Source organism: Melanostigma gelatinosum (genome assembly GCF_949748355.1).
Source record: "Melanostigma gelatinosum genome assembly, chromosome: 18".
Taxonomy (NCBI): Eukaryota; Metazoa; Chordata; class Actinopteri; order Perciformes; family Zoarcidae; genus Melanostigma; species Melanostigma gelatinosum.
In genome coordinates, this window is record NC_136651.1 from 23,235,306 (window position 1) to 23,252,548 (window position 17,243).

General features: G+C 43.1%; 1 protein-coding gene across 1 annotated transcript in view; it reads left to right on the forward strand.

Moving 5' to 3' along the window:
• Positions 1-17,243, forward strand: part of pam (peptidylglycine alpha-amidating monooxygenase) — a 96,502-nt gene that overhangs the window by 16,433 nt on the left and 62,826 nt on the right. The window contains exons 5-11 of the mRNA XM_079289821.1: positions 516-603; positions 3,182-3,273; positions 3,881-3,964; positions 4,273-4,321; positions 4,928-4,995; positions 13,516-13,596; positions 13,684-13,760. Of these exons, the coding sequence (XP_079145947.1) occupies positions 516-603; positions 3,182-3,273; positions 3,881-3,964; positions 4,273-4,321; positions 4,928-4,995; positions 13,516-13,596; positions 13,684-13,760 (539 nt within the window). The remainder of the gene's footprint in view (positions 1-515; positions 604-3,181; positions 3,274-3,880; positions 3,965-4,272; positions 4,322-4,927; positions 4,996-13,515; positions 13,597-13,683; positions 13,761-17,243) is intronic.

A 17,243-nucleotide genomic window follows, 5' to 3' on the forward strand; every position in this document is an offset into this window, starting at 1 on the left:
GCAGTATAAGATGCCAGAGTAAGAGCAGCAGTAATAGTAATAGTTGTTGTAGAAGCAGCACCAACAGCTGTAGCAGACGTTGTCATGGTAGTAGAAGTAGAATAGTGGTATAAGTAATAACATAAGTCATAGCAGCAGCATTAGCTGTTTTTCTAATGAAAATGTTCAAAGTCATTTGTACATGATGAGTTTGGGCAGGACACACATTTACAAAATCTGTGTGATTATATTTAGCATTTTATGAAGCATGTTTTAGGGATGTAGGTGATTTTCTTCTTCCCTTTCTCCAGCCTGACTGTTGATGACACTGTGGTGTCTAAACGTCAGTCTGTTTGCCTTCAATATGTGTTTAGTCCAGTGTGAACTTTGTTGTCCTGATCCGAGGGGAACAATAACACAAACATGAATGTTTTTCATCACAGAACAGTCATATCATTTAGTTTACAGCTCAAAACACATGTGTAAGTGTGCAGTACCTCTTAAGATATTTTAACCACACTGCTTTTCTTCCTCAGTGGACTTCATGCCTCATGCCAATATGGACACAGTTCATCACATGCTTCTGTTTGGCTGCCAGACTCCGGTGTCCTCCAGCAGCTACTGGTAATTTCCAATTTCAGCACCGGGGCAGTGTTCCCATCATCATTAATAATCATAGCAGTATCCCCAGCAAGGGCTCGCTGGGGTGAGGCTGTGACATGTTCTGGTTGGCTCTGTGTCACTGCAGTGTGGGTGGTGCATGCAGATGAATGGAGAAGTGGCAGCAGGGCTTCATATCCTGGAGGGGTGATGAGCTAATTGCTGGTAGTTGTTTTGGTCGAACAGGTTCTGATGGAAAGCTTTCCAAGCTTGATAAACGCCACAAGTGATGAGCGGCACATCTCACTCCAAACTTTGTGGGACACCATTCAACAGAAGACATGTCGTGGATCCCATTCAAAGTGATCTGAGCAGCATTCAGAATTCCTGAGCTACATTGGTAGAACAAGTTGTCGAATGAGGATGATGTGCAGGAGATTGTTGCTTGGGTTCAACTAGAGCAGTGGTTCTCAAACTTCTTCTGTCACGCCCCACTTTGGAGGAAGAACAATGTTCATGCCCCACCGCCCCAACAACATTGTAACAGAATGCTCCATGTTGACCTTTTATTGAAATAACAACATTCTGTGCTTTTTAAATAATAGAATAAAGAAAATTGCAATTACTTTAAGGTAAACCAGATCGCTCCATCAGACAAAAACAAACACAATGTGCATCACTTTGTTAGAACAATGCAAATAAAGTTATATCTGTGCAAAAAATAACTCACATTTGGCTGCAATTCACCTGTTTTACACTGAATATCTTTCCAAGATAATAACTATAAAGTGCAACCTGTGAAAAACTAAACAAAAACACTTAAAATATTTGGCAATAAAGAGTTTTACTGAGTTTTACTGCATATCTTTTCAAAACAACAATAACGTGCAACCTGTGCAAAACTAAACAGAATGAGTGCAGCTATGCGAGAGCCATCACATGTTATCAGTATCAGTGGCTGCAATGAGCTGCTTTCCACTCCACATCTTTTCAGAACGGGTTGCAGACTTGATGCGGCCGCTCACCTCATGCTCAACGTTGAGCTGAGATCTGTATTTAGTTTTGAGAGAGGCAACAGCAGAAAAGCGCTTCTCTGTGTATGACACAGTGTGTCCATTGCGCATTTGGAGAGACACTCTTTATCAGCTCCCTTCTTTTCCCTGCCATGGTCTGCGCACCATCTGTGCAGAAACCCACACAATTCTCCCATTTCAGCCGTGTTCTGTCAGGTAACTGCCCAGAAGCCTAAAGAGCTCATCAGCTGTTGCTCTGCTTGCAACGCACTTGCAAAACCACAAATCCTCACTCAGTAACAAAGCGAACATCAGCAATAAGCAAGCAGTCTCTAATGCTGTCAGTAGCCTCGTCCTGTGAGGCAGAACGTGTGTCTGTCAGTTGTTCAGTGAGTTGTTCCTCGAGATCATTTGAAATGTCACTTATCCGTCTTGCAGCTGTGTCATTGGACAGAGGGATGGTCTTCAATGTTGCAGCGCTTGTCTCATCAAGCATCGTTGAAACCAGTATTCTGAGCTGCTCGCCGATGGTGTGTGGCTTCTTGCACTGTGCAGTTTAGTCTGCGACCTTGTGTGACCCCAGCTTTGCTTTGTTGGTGACTGATGCCACTTCTACAAAGTGATTTGCCTGCTTGCAGTATTCATCAAGTTTCCTCTGAAAGAATTCCAGAGGCTTATCGACGTGAGTGGGGTGTAATGTCTCAAAGTGTCTTTTTAACTAGTTTGGTTTCATACTGTCTGCTGCCAGTTTCAGTCAAGTTCCCGTTACCCTTCTGGAGAAACCGTGTTCCTGAACCTTCACAGAAAGTGAACACTTCCACCGTGATTGTCTGTGTGCCAGCCTTCTGTTATGGAAATGCCTGCAGGTCGTCTTTGCCTGGACAGGTGTTTGTGTTGCTTTCTCACTACTGTGGTGGAAAAATGAATTTACCCGCTGTTGAGTCTTTTTAAGCTGAAATGAAGAATGTTGTCAAACAGAACTTGTCTTTCAAAAGTATTTATTCTCTAGCCAGAGAAGAGGCTCAGTTACACAGAGTCACTCAGTCTGCAGGAGAATGCACTCCAGATCACAACTGGTACCGAGTTCTAAAGAGAGATGAAGGGTGGCTGTTTCATGCCCTGCAGGCCGTGCTGTTAAAGAAGTATCAGAAGAGCGTTATCTGTGTTACAACAGACGCACACATGCATACGTTCTGTCCTTGAGGCACAGAACATGTGACCATACAATAGCTACTTGTTATCCAACACGAAGAAGAAGACATGTGTGCAGGCAGTCAGCTGCATGGATCACAAGTTACATGATGCAAGCTTATGATAGTCTGTTACACAAGTTATAAAACAGTTGTATTTTATAAGAATATCAAGTTTCTATTGCACAAACAGTAAGATACATTTGAGCATGTATGCTAACACAAAGAATGAAGATCTACTGAGTTCAGAGCAAAAGTACAAGTACTTAAGCATTTACACAATATACTAAGTAGAAATACATACTCCGTAGAAATGTTCCATGACACTACCTCTGTGATTTACCGTGTTTTCCCATCTGGTCATTGAAAGTTGTATTGATTGGTTGTTTTTCTCTCAAGGGACTGTGGCAGTGTACAAGGCACGTGTGAGGATGAAGCATCCATCATGTATGCCTGGGCTCGGAATGCACCACCCACGAGACTACCCAAAGGTATGACTCTCTTCTTTCTACTGTAACACCAGCTGTTATCCAACCAACCGACTAGAAAGTGTCAGCCCAAACTCAAAGGGTTGGTTCTATTTATTACCTGACCTCAAGCTGTAGCCATGTGTAGACTTTCACTGTCATTTGTCTGAAACAGTCCACAGCCAGACTGGACCTGCTGTGTGTGTGTGTGTGTGTGTGTGTCTACAGATAGAATATACATACTAAGCAGGACAGTTTCTAAATGAACTCAAACGCTACGTTATACTGATACACCGGCAATCAGCTGACTTTCTGTCTAAATATAGTTGTGAAATATATGCCTCTGCGATCCCCCCCCCCCCCAACTGAAATGTATTTTGTGGTGTTTACATTTACATTATTGGTAAGCAGCATGTCTTTCCAGAAAAAGTGCCCTTTACCCTTCATAATCCACAGACCTCACTGCTTACGGTTTTCATCCAGACTATTTCTTTAGTGGAGTATGTGAAAATACTTGAGGTGAAGAAAGATCCTGAATGGTCAAGTATTGGTTTTATGTACATCTTTCTATCTTTTCCCCTCAGTTGTTGTCATCTCCTGGTTTCCATTCTTCTCCCTGTTGTCTGATTAGATGTTGGTTTTAAAGTTGGAAGAAGTTCTGGAATGTCCCACCTTGTGCTGCAGATCCATTATGGAGACGTCAGTGCGTTCAAAGGTTAGTCCTAATGGAAGTTGAAGGGACAATGCGGCATCTTGTTATATGGATGTCTAATCAGTGTTGATGGTAAATCTAATCTTTTCATCCAGCGCCATCATCAGTCCACATATTCTATATGTCCAATGCTTTGCTTTATGACTAGATTCCTCCAAAAGGAATGACATTCCCTTTAGCCTCAGCTGTAATAGCAAATGTCAGTCTGATATCGCGCTAAAGTTATTGTGCTCATTCAGATGAAAAAAAGTTTGCTTTGAAATAGAAATTCCTGATGAAAAAAGTTTGACTTCAATGTTTTTGTTCTGCAGACTATCATAGAGATTGCTCAGGAGTTACCTTAAGAATGACATCCAAACTGTAAGTACTTACTTCAAAACAAACATTCATGTGATGCTGATATAAGGAGAGTGAAATGTAGTTGTAGGAGCGGTCGGTCGATGAACGCGCATTCTCTCGTAGTGTCACTTCAAAACTTTCTTTTATTCCAGAACAGCATCAAAAGCATACATGGAAGTCATCTTAAACAGAAAAACCCGCTTTGTCTCATAATGCGGTCTTCTAATGTGTAATGTGTAATGCGTAATGCGGTTGAAAAATAATCAGCCCTTCCGCTCTCTAGTCGAAAAAACACACCTGCACGTCCTCAGGTGAGGTCTACATAAAGAGATAACGCCCCCTGACGTCATCATTGCGTCATAATCATTTCGGCAGTAACAGGTTCAACAGTAAATCATAATTAGCATGGTTTGATGTACAAGCGGTAGCATGATTATAATTTACTAACAAGGATAGAATCTACAGGCAAAACACAAATCAGAGTCATGGCTTCTACAGTAGTGCCTGTATGAATGGAATGTACATATAGACTTGAAATGTCAAGGGAAACATGATTTATGAAAAGAAATGTGACCAACATTTGACAGCCTCCGATGCTCTGACTGACTCTTTGTGCCCTCCTCAAAGGCAGCCATTCATTGCTGGCATATACCTGCTCATGTCTGTGGACACAGTTATCCTTCCAGGAAAAAGAGGTATGTTTGGTGTATTTTGTCCCAGATTTAAATATGCATTACTCCAAGCATGAATTCAGGCTTATTGAGGTTTTAGGAAACACTTCTGTTTGGCCATGAGAACAAATGACAAATGTGCAATGATGCTACAATAACTTACAGTGTGTGAGGAGGGCAAACAACCTGCCGGGAGCTTCACACTAGTGTCAAGTTGTAAGTTATTTATTTGAAGGTTTTAGGCTATGTATCAGGGTTTGTCTTTGTTTATTTATATCTTCAGTAATTCTGTGTAGTTATGTTGTTTTTGTTTAAGTTCAGTAGTTTTGTAGTTTCACATTTCGTTGTTCGGGTTCTCAACCCTTGCCTGCGTTCATTTCCACAATAGACGGCAGCAAAAACATGATCACCTACAACAGAGAAACGCTGCTTCACATTTAAAAGGCAGGACTGACCACTGTCAAGACTTTCTCATTCCGTATCTCCTCTCACACCTTCCTGAACTGAGGAAGACACGGCAGAGGAAGAGAGGCAGGCAAGCTGGGGTCCTGGTCCGAATGAGGTGGCATGCTCACCAACCCCTACTGCCCAGCATGTTGCTGGCCAATGTGCAGTCTCTCGACAATAAGCCCTGCAAGCTTACAGAGACCTGGCTGTTGGCTGACGTACTGGACCAAGCCATCGAGTCCCCGGATCTCTTCGCTCATTCCTCAAATAGAGACGAGGGGTTTTCCGGGAAAAAGAGGGGCGGAGGGGTATGTCTTATGGTTGACCGGGCCTCATGTGACCAGAGGAACATTGGGATAGACGGAACTTTCTGCTCCTCTGATCGAGAGTAACTCATGCTACAGTTTTCAACTCTTTTGGGAGTTCACATTGGTCGCTAGTGTTTAAATTCCCTCCCAGGCTGACACGGACACAGCGTTTGGATAACTAAACAGAGCAATTAACTTGCAGGAGACCCAAATCCAGAGACCACTGTTGGGAACGTAAAGGAGCGTGTTTGGGTTATCAGCATTTAAGAAACTGAATTCTTGACATCAATAGAATTATTAATGTATGTAACAATTATTGCGAACAGGGACCAATAACCAAACGATAAAACTAAGTCTCATAATTAGTGGTCACTCATAATGTCAATAGTCGGGTGCGACTACACATTCAGTGACAGTGAAGGGTTGAATCCGAGCACAGACTACTAGATACAGTTTCATCAAATACATATGCACAAGTAATCACAGATGACTGCTCCTTAAAGTATAACAGAGTTTATTAAATCAAAATAATAAATGATCAAATCAATTAATATTGCAACCAACAAACGTTATCATACAATTTTATATGCCTAAACTAAAGAAGTGTGTGTGTGTGTGTGTGTGTGTGTGTGTGTGTGTGTGTGTGTGTGTGTGTGTGTGTGTGTGTGTGTGTGTGTGTGTGTGTGTGTGTGTGTGTGTGTGTGTGTGTGTGTGTGTGTGTGTGTGTGTGTAAAGGAGAGTCTTTAAGCTACAGCTAAAGACTACAAAGATGGCAGCGTCGAGTGACGCGGGCCAAAAGGGGAGGGGCCTTAAGATACTACAACTAAACTACCACCAGATGGCAGAGTCGAGTGACTCGGACACAAAATGGCGGTGAGACTGCTGTATGTAATCACGTGTGCCGATGCACACGTGTGTTGTGAGGCGATCGTTTGAACGGGGTTTCCCCAGGGGCAGAGATAGGAGCTGTGGTGTTACGTGAGAGGAGGAAGAAAAGGAAAAAGGAGCGAGAACTCGACGTGAATCACACTTCGGCGTGCGATGTTGTAGGGAGCCTGAGTTTGCTGGTTCTATCACGCATTAAGTATACCGCTGTCGTCTTTGAACTGCCGGTAACTTATGCCGTGATAAGCCACGCACCTCAGCTCACTCACAGAGTCGAGTTTATGAAGAGAGAACTCCCACACGGAGTGGGAGACACTGAATGAAAATAATCCCCAAATAAACAGTCATAGCAGTTAATACACAAATACAGCGGAGCTTCTCTGGTCCGTAATGATTGCGTAAATACCTCGATATCGCGCGACAGTAACTTAAACACACAAAAACACGGGAATATCAACATATAAATGAATGACCTGAATTAAATTTAAGTTAATTTAAGCTAAGCTACGCCCAGATACCATGAATCTTACTTGTCGATGCTTCGTTGCAACGGAAAAGTGTTCGTGGGGAAGTTGTCCTTTTTCCTCGTCAGGAAGGGGGGCAGGGGGAGCTTGCTGGTCGGCGCGGCTTTGCAGCTGGCGTCGGGCCGTCGTGGCGTGAGCTCGCTCTGGAGCGAAACGCAGACGTGATCTCTCCTCGCTGCAGGGAGGACAGTTTAACTTCGGCTAAGACGGCGTGGTCCGTCCGTCTTTCCGGTAATCGTCGGTCACGAGAGGAGCGAGGCTTCGTCGGGCTCCTCTGTGCCGGTTTGTGCACAAAAAAAAGGGGGGAAAAGCGGAAAACGGATCGCGGAAGCGGATTCGTCTCGCTGGCTGACGGCCTTAACTCAAAAAAAGAAAACACGGTTGTTTCGACCAGCAAAATAGTTTTGTGACCTGACAGGGTTTGATGAGGGTTTGAGGGCCTCGGCTCCCTCGTGGCCTTCGGTTGCCAGCGTCGTGCTGGAGGTAGGAGGCTGGTGTGTCTTCATATGTCCAAGGACGGGTCCCAGGGCGAAGAGAGCGTTGTGTGCTCCCTGTTCGACGGAGGTCGAAGGGAAAAAGCAAGGAGGTGTGATCTGCAGGCAGTTTTGTTGGACAGTGGTTGAACCACAGGGGTCCTGGGGTCTCTTGGCCTTCGGCCAATGAGATTGCAGCGGTGCGTTCAGGTGACTTCAGGAATCATAGTTTTTTTGGGGGGGAATTCACACCCTAGTGTGAAATTCCTTCAGAGGAGGTTTGCTCTCATCAAACTACAAATCAGGATGAAACCTTTGCTTGAAAAAGGGAAGGCCTGATTCTCTTTGTCCACAGCACATGTTGAAGCCATATGGTCAGACCCCAACACCACACATATTTTCGCTGGGGCCAATCTCAGAAAGGTACTGCCAAAACTGCACCAGCACTAATGGACTTAGATTTGTATAGCGCATTTCTAGTCGTCCGACCAGTCAAAGCGCTGCACACTACATCATTCAACCACTTACACACATTCATACACCGATGGCAGAGGCTACCATGCAAGCTTCCACCTAAACTCACATATAGTACATTCACGATGGCACAGCCTTCGGGATTTGGAGTTCAGTGTGTCTTGGGATCGATGGATCACTGCTACACCGTCCCAACATGGCTACAAATGTTACCTTGCTTACCATTTGGTAAATCAAACCACTCCATCTTCCTCCTCCCCGCCTGTAGGAAGAGGCTAAAATGGGAAGCCCCAGCCTAGAGGACACCACTGGTCAGACCTATCGGACACTATTCAACAGGACTGTTTTGATCACATGGTATGGGAGACATTAAAGAGCACAAATCACAACTTCAACAACTACGCAGACACAGTCACCAGCTTAATTAAGAAAGCTGAGGAAATGAAAATATAAATCATGCCTAACTAGAGGCCCTGAATTAACAGATGTCCATGCTGCTTTCCAGGCATAGACCTCAGCCTTCATCTCAGGCTCACTGGAGGAATACAAGCGCACACACTACACACTAACAGCAGCAATCAAACAGGCAACAGATGGAGTCCAAGCTTGCCTTCAACAACCCGAGGCACATATGGCAAGGACTCCAAACTATTAAATACTTCAAGTGAAAAAATAAAACACAACACCCACTCTTCCAGATAAACTTTTACGCCAGCTTTGACCCCTATGCTGTCCCCCTCTACCACCACCACCGCCTTCCTGCACTGCCCCTCCTCCACTGATAATCTGAGTTGGTCGTTGGCCCAGACGGCATACCTAGCCTGAATGTCTGCGCCCGCCAACTAGCTGGGGTCTTCGCAGAAATATACAACCAGTCCCTCTCCCTCTGGACTGTCCTCACTTGCTTTAAATCCCACCACCATCCCTATTCCAAAACAAAAAATGGTAGCCAGCTACAGAGCTGTGTCCTCAGCTCCCTCCTGAATTCCCGCTACACCCACGACAGCAGGCTTCACACAACATTGTGAATTTTGCTGACGACACAGCTGTTGTGGGTGTGATCACCCGCAGAGACGAGACCGCCTACAGGAAGGAGGTGACCATCCTGCAACAGTTGTGTCAGGACAACCACCTCTACCTGATTGTTGCCAAACCAAGGAGGTCATTGTGAATGACAGGAAAGGCGGGGAGACTCAACTCCCAATCACCATCAACGGCACAGCAGTGGACACACTTAAATACCTGGGGGTAACAAGGACCTGACATGGGCTAGCCACATCAGCTGTTGTAACAAAGGCCCAACAGAGTCCAGATGCCGTCCTAGGCCGTACATAAATTTGGCCTGAGGCCCCAAATCCTCAGGGACTTCTAGGGGGGCACTATAGAGTGCTTCATGAAGTGTTGCTTCATCACCTCACCTGGTATTGCAGCTGCATGGACCGAATGGTGCTGGACAGGGTGGTGCGCACGGCCCAGCACATAACTGGATTTAAGCTTCCCAGCCTGCAGGTCATAAGAACCCGCATAAAAACTAATCTCCAGGTTCACTGTGACATCTATAAAGAGAGACTTCGCAATTATAATTTGGAACTTAGAAATGCAAGGCAGTCCTTCTTCTCTGACATCATAACCAAAAACTATAACAATACACGCGCCTTATTTTCTACTGTCGACAGGCTAACAAACCCTCCAGTGTCGGTAGCTGCTGAGCTCCAATCCACCTGGGCATGCAATCAATTTGCCTCCTTTTTTACTGACAAAATTCAGAAAATTAGACAAGCAGTCAGTGCCTCCACACCAACCACAGGATACGTGTTGTCCCCTTCTCTGAATAACATCCATTCAAATATCATGACACAATTTCATTCAATCGACCGTAGAAGCCTAGAAGACAACATGATACAACATCTGAAGTCATCCTCCTGCTGCTTGGATATTCTACCAACACACTTTTTCAAAAATATTTCAAACTGCATGACCACTGATCTCTTACACATTGTAAACACATCCCTTCTCTCAGGTGTCTTCCCACAAGCCCTAAAAACTGCAGTTATTAAACCGCTCCTAAAGAAGGCTAGTTTAGACTCCGCAACAATGAAAAATTATAGGCCAATATCAAACCTCCCATTTTTAAGTAAAATAATTGAAAGAGCGGTTTTCCAACAGCTGAACAACTTCTTGGCCGTAAATAACTGCTTTGATGTTTTCCAGTCAGGCTTTCGACAGCACCACAGTACTGAAACTGCTCTTGTTAAGGTTTTCAACGACATCCACTTAAACATAGACAATGGCAGAAGTTCAGTCTTAGTATTACTGGATCTCAGTGCTGCATTCGACACGGTCGACCATGCCATACTCCTAGAAAGACTAAAGATCTGGGTGGGACTTTCTGGCACAGCACTTAACTGGTTTGAATCCGACTTGAAGGACCGAGAATACTTTGTGTCTGTAGCTGATTACACATCAGAGCTGACTAAAATGACATGTGGTGTTCCCCAAGGTTCAATACTGGGGCCTCTTCAGTTCAACATCTACATGCTTCCACTAGGTCAGATTATGGAAAACAACAAAGTGCGTTGTCATAATTATGCAGACGACACACAAATCTACATAACTATGTCACCAGGGGACTATAATCCCATACAAGGGCTGGGTAACTGCATTGAACAAATCAACAACTGGATGGGCCAGAATTTTCTTCAATGAAACAAAGATAAAACGGAAGTAATTGTTTTTGGTACCAAGGACGAACGATTGAAAATCACCGCTCAGCTTCAATCACTGATGTTAAAACCCACAAACCAAGCCAGAAATCTAGGTGTAGTTATGGATTCAGACCTCAACCTGAACAGCCACATCAAGACAATTACAAAATCAGCCTACTATCACCTGAAGAATATATCAAGGATTAGAGGATTTATGTCTCAACAGGATTTGGAAAAACTTGTCCACGCATTTATCTTCAGCAGACTGGACTACTGTAACGGTGTGTTTACAGGTCTCTGTAAAAAGTCCGTCAGAAAGCTGCAGCTGATTCAGAACGCTGCAGCTCGAGTCCTCACTAAGACCAGGAGGGTGGATCACATCACTCCAGTTCTGAGGTCTTTGCACTGGCTTCCTGTCCAACAAAGTGTTGACTTTAAAATCCTGCTGTTGGTTTACAAAGCACTGAATGGTTTAGGGCCAAAATACATATCTGATCTGCTGCTACCTTATGAACCATCCCGACCCCTCAGGTCGTCTGGGACCGGTCTACTTTCTGTTCCCAGAGTCAGAACTAAACATGGAGAAGCAGCGTTCAGTTTTTCTGCTCCACATATCTGGAACAAAGTCCAGAAAGCTGCAGGTCTGCTGAGACCCTCAGCTCCTTTAAATCAAGATTAAATACTTTTCTGTTTGCTGCAGCCTTTAATTGAACCACATTCAATGAATATATTAATCAATTTCCTGCATTTCTGCATTTTACTACTGCATTTTATTTCTTACACTGTTTTTTAATGTTTCAATGAATGTTCTTAATTTTTTTTTAAATCTCATTTTCTTTTGCCTTATGTTTTGATGATTTTAATGGTTTTATGTGAAGCACTTTGAATTACCTTGTTGTTGAAATGTGCTATACAAATAAACTTGCCTTACCTTGCATAACACACCCACACAGCCTGTCCCTCTCCACTGCCCTCAGGTAGTAGGTACGGGACCCCGAAAACACACACCAGCAGACTGAGGAACAGCTTTTACCCCCAGGCCATGAAACTACAAAATATATAACATACAAACACACACAATTCAATCCAAACCCTGTTCAAAAGCAACCACTTTATTGTTTGTTTTGTTTTTTCTTTGATGGATATTTGTATTGCTTCTTTTATTTTTCTATTATATTTAATGTGTCTATTTCTATGAACTATTTATTTTCTGTCTTTTATGGAGCCTCTCCTGGAAAGCATTTCACAAAATTGTACTTGTATAACCAGCCTGAACATATCTTGAATCTTCAACCATTCGATCTGTACTAAAATTGTATGGCAAAGTGAAAAGAGGCAAATTTCAACATATAAGAAAGGTTTTAAAAACTTTTTGGAGAGGTTACATGAAGCTACACAGTTGCAACTTCAGCAACCTACTACAAAATTGTGATGTGGCTCTGGTTAACCTGCTACGAGTAGCAAGCCAAAAGATTTTAGAGAAGATCTTAAGTATCAAACACAACCTTTCATTATTAAAGACTACTTTTATTACTCTGTCATATTTTTTTTAAACTAAGCAACCAATCTACTTCCTGTTTACATCGGCACTCACCCGCATGCCCAGTGTACGTGAAGAGTCGCGTGACATTCGTTTTCAGGCGATCATTTCGAAAAGGATGCTGAGTTTTAAAACTAAAACGGAATAGTGTGGATGTATCCTAAGTGTAGTCGAGTTTGTTCACTCATGGCAAAAGTTCAAAATTCACCGATCCGCCACAACACTGCCATTCAACAACAACTTACAATCTTCACAATGGAACATCAAGGTCTAAAGGATTTTCCAAAATTAGAAAACAATACATCATCTTTTATTCGTTGATTATACTTTGATTTAATAATTTGAATCTGTACCTGAAGCTGTTATATAAATATAGTGCAGTAAAAAGTTAAATATAGATGTTGTAGAAGTGGAAAGTAGCAATCACTTTTTCCAATTCAATAAATGTGATAGCACTTGTGAAATGGTCTGTTTCTATTCAAATTTAACACTAATGACTAACAACGACTAATATTTTTAAGATCACAATTTATTAATCTGTAAAGTAAACAACTGAGTTTGTGGTGCACATTTCATTTTTCAAATGACTAAGGCATGTACTTTGAATGTAAACATGATGCCAGGGTGCATAAAAAGCATTTAAAAAAGACTTTGTTTATAAGTTAAAAACATAAAATGGATGTTATGCACATAACACCGACTTCCTGTAGCCACTAGGTGGCACTGTGACTATGTGTCAGTATTGGCATCCATAAGAACTCAGGCTTGGACTATCTGTTGTAATCATGTAAAATGGCCACCACGCCACGGTAACGCTGTTCCATGAAACCTCAAACTTTTCATTGCCACGGTCTTTAGATTGTACTGACCGAATTTGAATTTCAATCATTTGATTTTCAATAGGTCCTCAGTTCCGACTTTGTCTTTGCTCAGGCCCTAATAACAGCAACAGTAACAAACCTGCACAAACTCACTCGGGCCTTCGCTGACCGACTGCTCGTGGCTGCTTACTGATACTGGTCATCTTCCCAGCCCTAACAGCCTTAGCACCAATATGTGTATAACTCACTTGCCGCCCAAACTGTCCGAGTCGTATCGTCCACATTCAAATGTTGCTGATGGAATGCATAATAATAGGACAATGTCACAAATGGGCCTACCTTGACAAAAATTATTTATTCTTTTTAGTTACAAATGCAGACATCGCCTGTGATTACACTTCATATCCCATCTACCCGTTTGCCTTCAGGACCCACACACACCACCTTGGTGAGTCATACCAGAGCATTTAGCAGTCCGTTTCACTGTAATCTTATTCAGTTCCAGTGATAACCTGTATGAGTGGTTTTGTCACAGGTAAAGTAGTCAGTGGCTACAGGATCCGAGAAGGGAAGTGGAACCTGATTGGGAGACAGTCCCCTCAACTACCACAGGTACGTTATTACATCTAATGGCAATTAAAAACTGACATGTTTGTCCCCGGGGGGTTAAAGGTGCATGCATGCCATATAATCTGAATGTCCCTGGTTTGTTGTGGTCCGTGTCATACCGGGTTCTCTTTTTGTTTCCTGTACGTTTCCTTCTTAACTATTAATAAAGGGGAAAATAGGGAGAAAAATAAATCTTTTTTAACCATTGACACATCTGTTTTATATAACCCACCGCTTGCTTTTGCCAGGAATGTCCGATACAGAAACCCAGTCCATGCCTTAATCCAGCGGTTCCCAAACTTTTTAGGCCGCGCACCCCCTTCTACATCCCGACCGGGTTCGCGCACCCCCCCCCCCCCCCCGCATTAATAAAAAAAATTAAAAAAAAGAAGCAACAGAGCCTTTTAAGCCTTCATAGCCGCATAAGAATCGGACCAATGAGAGAACAGTTTGGCATTTGTTTACAAGATTTAGTCCGCTGTTAAATGTTGCAGTGTGAACCGAACAAAGGAGCAACTGCAACATTGTATCATATTAATCCCTGAATCGGAACAAAGCAAATGAACTGAAGGTGTGAAAACGCCCTGAAACACTGCAACAAAGTTTCAATAACTTTCAGTGACACAAGGCGTCACTTTTAAAAAGCAATCAGGATGCGAGGACACACGCACAGGCTCAGAGGCAGATTATCACATTTAATTTACAATTAATGAGCGACTAATGCAGCCAGGATGTCTTCGGACAAAGCATCGATGCGGCGCGACACAGTGTTGTTGGACACCGGGATCATGTCCAACTTTTTTGCTTCTTTCTCCCCAATCATACATTCCACCATCTCTCTGGCAGCTGGCAAGCTCACGTCTTCGGCGATTGTGTGCGGTAGCCCCTTTCTCGCTATTCTGTAACCAGATATGAAGCCCGTAGTGCGTCATTTATAGACCCAACACATGAATGAGACTGCAGTTGTTTTGGCTGTTTTGTAATTCCTCCAATTTCGATATAAAGAATGTAAGGGGCTTTTGACTTGCACTGGCATGCTTGGTGTTCAGGTGGCGACGTAAATAAGAGCTTCAGACTGTTAGCCAGAACCTCGCTGCACACCACGCACTGTGGCTTTGGGCAATCTGCGTTGCCAATCCAAGTGAAGCCCAGACACACATACTTTTCATCATATTTCCTCTGATGCTCACTCTCGTTTCCTCTTTTTTCACCTTGACTCCGCGATGGGCCGATGTGCTCCCGATTTGTCTGTGCAATCCCTTCCTCCTTCCTCCGTCTCATCTTCCTCTGACTCTGGCTCGATTTCTTCTCCCGGTCTCTTCCCAACAACGCACCTCTCCGTTCCCCTCGCCTCCGATTCCTCTCTCTCTCTCTGTCCCTCTCCTCTTTTACGACTGATAGCTTCAGATGTCCCACCTGACAGTTTTTAAATTAAAATTACATTTTTTTTTTATATTTAATATTATTACACCATCAGACCGCCATTACACTTTTCCTCTCGCGCACCCCCTAGAGGCAGCTCGCGCACCCCCAGGGGTGCGCGCACCCCACTTTGGGAATCCCTGCCTTAATCTAGCACGTTAGCAGATCAGCAGCAGCTTTCTTGCTCGGTCCATGACCACACAGGATGAGTTCAGGCATAGAGTTCTCAGCGCTCACAACCCACTTCACAATCACTGTAGTTACTTGTGTAAAATAGAAGAAAGAAGAAGACTTGCAGAGTAAAAATACACTTTCGGTTATGCAGGATAGCACAAGCCGGTACACAGCCTGTGTAGACAGCTGTACTGCTTATCTGTGTATCTGTTTTGTCAGGATGAGACAGAACAGAACTGAAAAGCCTCCTGTGTCGACACGCTTTTAGATGGAGAAGACTTACACTGATATTTAATAGGTCAAGATAAAATGTAGTCAGTCTCATGACAATTTTCTTCTTAAATGCAGCAGTTGTACATCTAAGTTTAAAAGAAAAGAGTAGCACAAGAATAAATGAGTAAATAGTTGCAATATCTATTTAGGCAGAAACAATATCCCAAATTAAAGTTCTATTTTTCATTCTACATAATAAATATATCTTTTTTTATAGTGCTGGGCAATGATTACAATTTGTAATCGCGATTAATCGCATGATTTTTTTGCGATTAATCTCATTGTTATGCGCAAAATTCAATAATTAATTCAAAAGTAGTGTACTGTGCACTTTTATTTTAAAGTGCTGCTATATGAACAAAAGGTCAACATTTGGTTTAAACACTTTAAACACATCAGGTTCTTGTAAGCAGCAGTATTCCCCATACACAGCAGCAGTTATAACACAGTTATAATGATTCTGATCATAGATATTCAGCCGGTGTTCACAACTTTATCTTCATGTGTGTGTAAGAGATGCAATTTAAATATACTTCTTGAAAACTGCAAACCTATCTACGTCATGTTTTTTCCTTTTTTTATGTTTGATAAATTCTCAGTAGCGATAACTAAATGATGCTTATTACATATCGGCCGGCCGGTTCTTGTGTAAAAAATGTCCGCTTAATAATAAAAAAAAACTGCGTTAAAACGCGCGATAAAATAATTGTGGGCGTTAATTAATTAATGCGTTAACTTGCCGTGCACTAATTTTTCATGAGCTATTGTTAGATACTGGGGTACTTCTGGCCCGATACGGGGCTACTTACTGACTCAGCTCTGTATTAAAAGATTGTCGAGCTGGTGTTCTTGCGAGGGAACTCGCCTGGCTCTTCTAACTGCCGTTACTCCCGACGTCTACCCTGCTTCCTCCGGTCTGAGTGCGCTCGGCTGAGGGGCCACCCTGACCCCGGGCGCTCCTACCAGTCGCGTCGGTTATGGCAGCTTCCCTCTTCTGGATCCGTGCTCTTGGTAAATGCCAGGTTAGGTTTTAACGGCTAGGATTACTTCTAAAACCGTAAGGGATTGTTAAGTGGATTCGGTCTCTAGGATAACCTTACAGAACTCAGTTGTTAGACATACAATGGATTTAACTTTTTACTGCCACGAGGAACTTTTACTCCTTGAGCAAATAAATGCACTTGAGAATTTAACTTTAAATGCAGATTAGATATTTATTGCAGGTTTATATTTAGTTAGTTTGCAAGGGTTAAGCTACAGCTCACATAAAATGTTACTACACTTGATTCGTTACTTTAGTTGTTAGGAGCGAAGGTCCGGCCAGACCCTCGGATTCCTCCTGCTCTCGCAGCGGAGTCCGTTCAACAGTCCTCGAGGCTCAGTACAAAGTCTTTCTAGGACTGCCGCGTTTCTCCGTTGTTCAGTTGTTAAAGTCGAGCAGTGGGGAGAGGAAAACCTCCGTCTTTCAATCTTTGTCCACGAACAGCGGTCTTCTTTTCCGTGAACAGAGACGAAGTCCTCGAATACTTCAGTTGCAATCGTCCGTATCTTCTTCTCAGAGCGTCTGGAAGGCCCGTGCAGAAATCCCAGTTTGGGGCTTGCAAGCGTCTCCTTTTA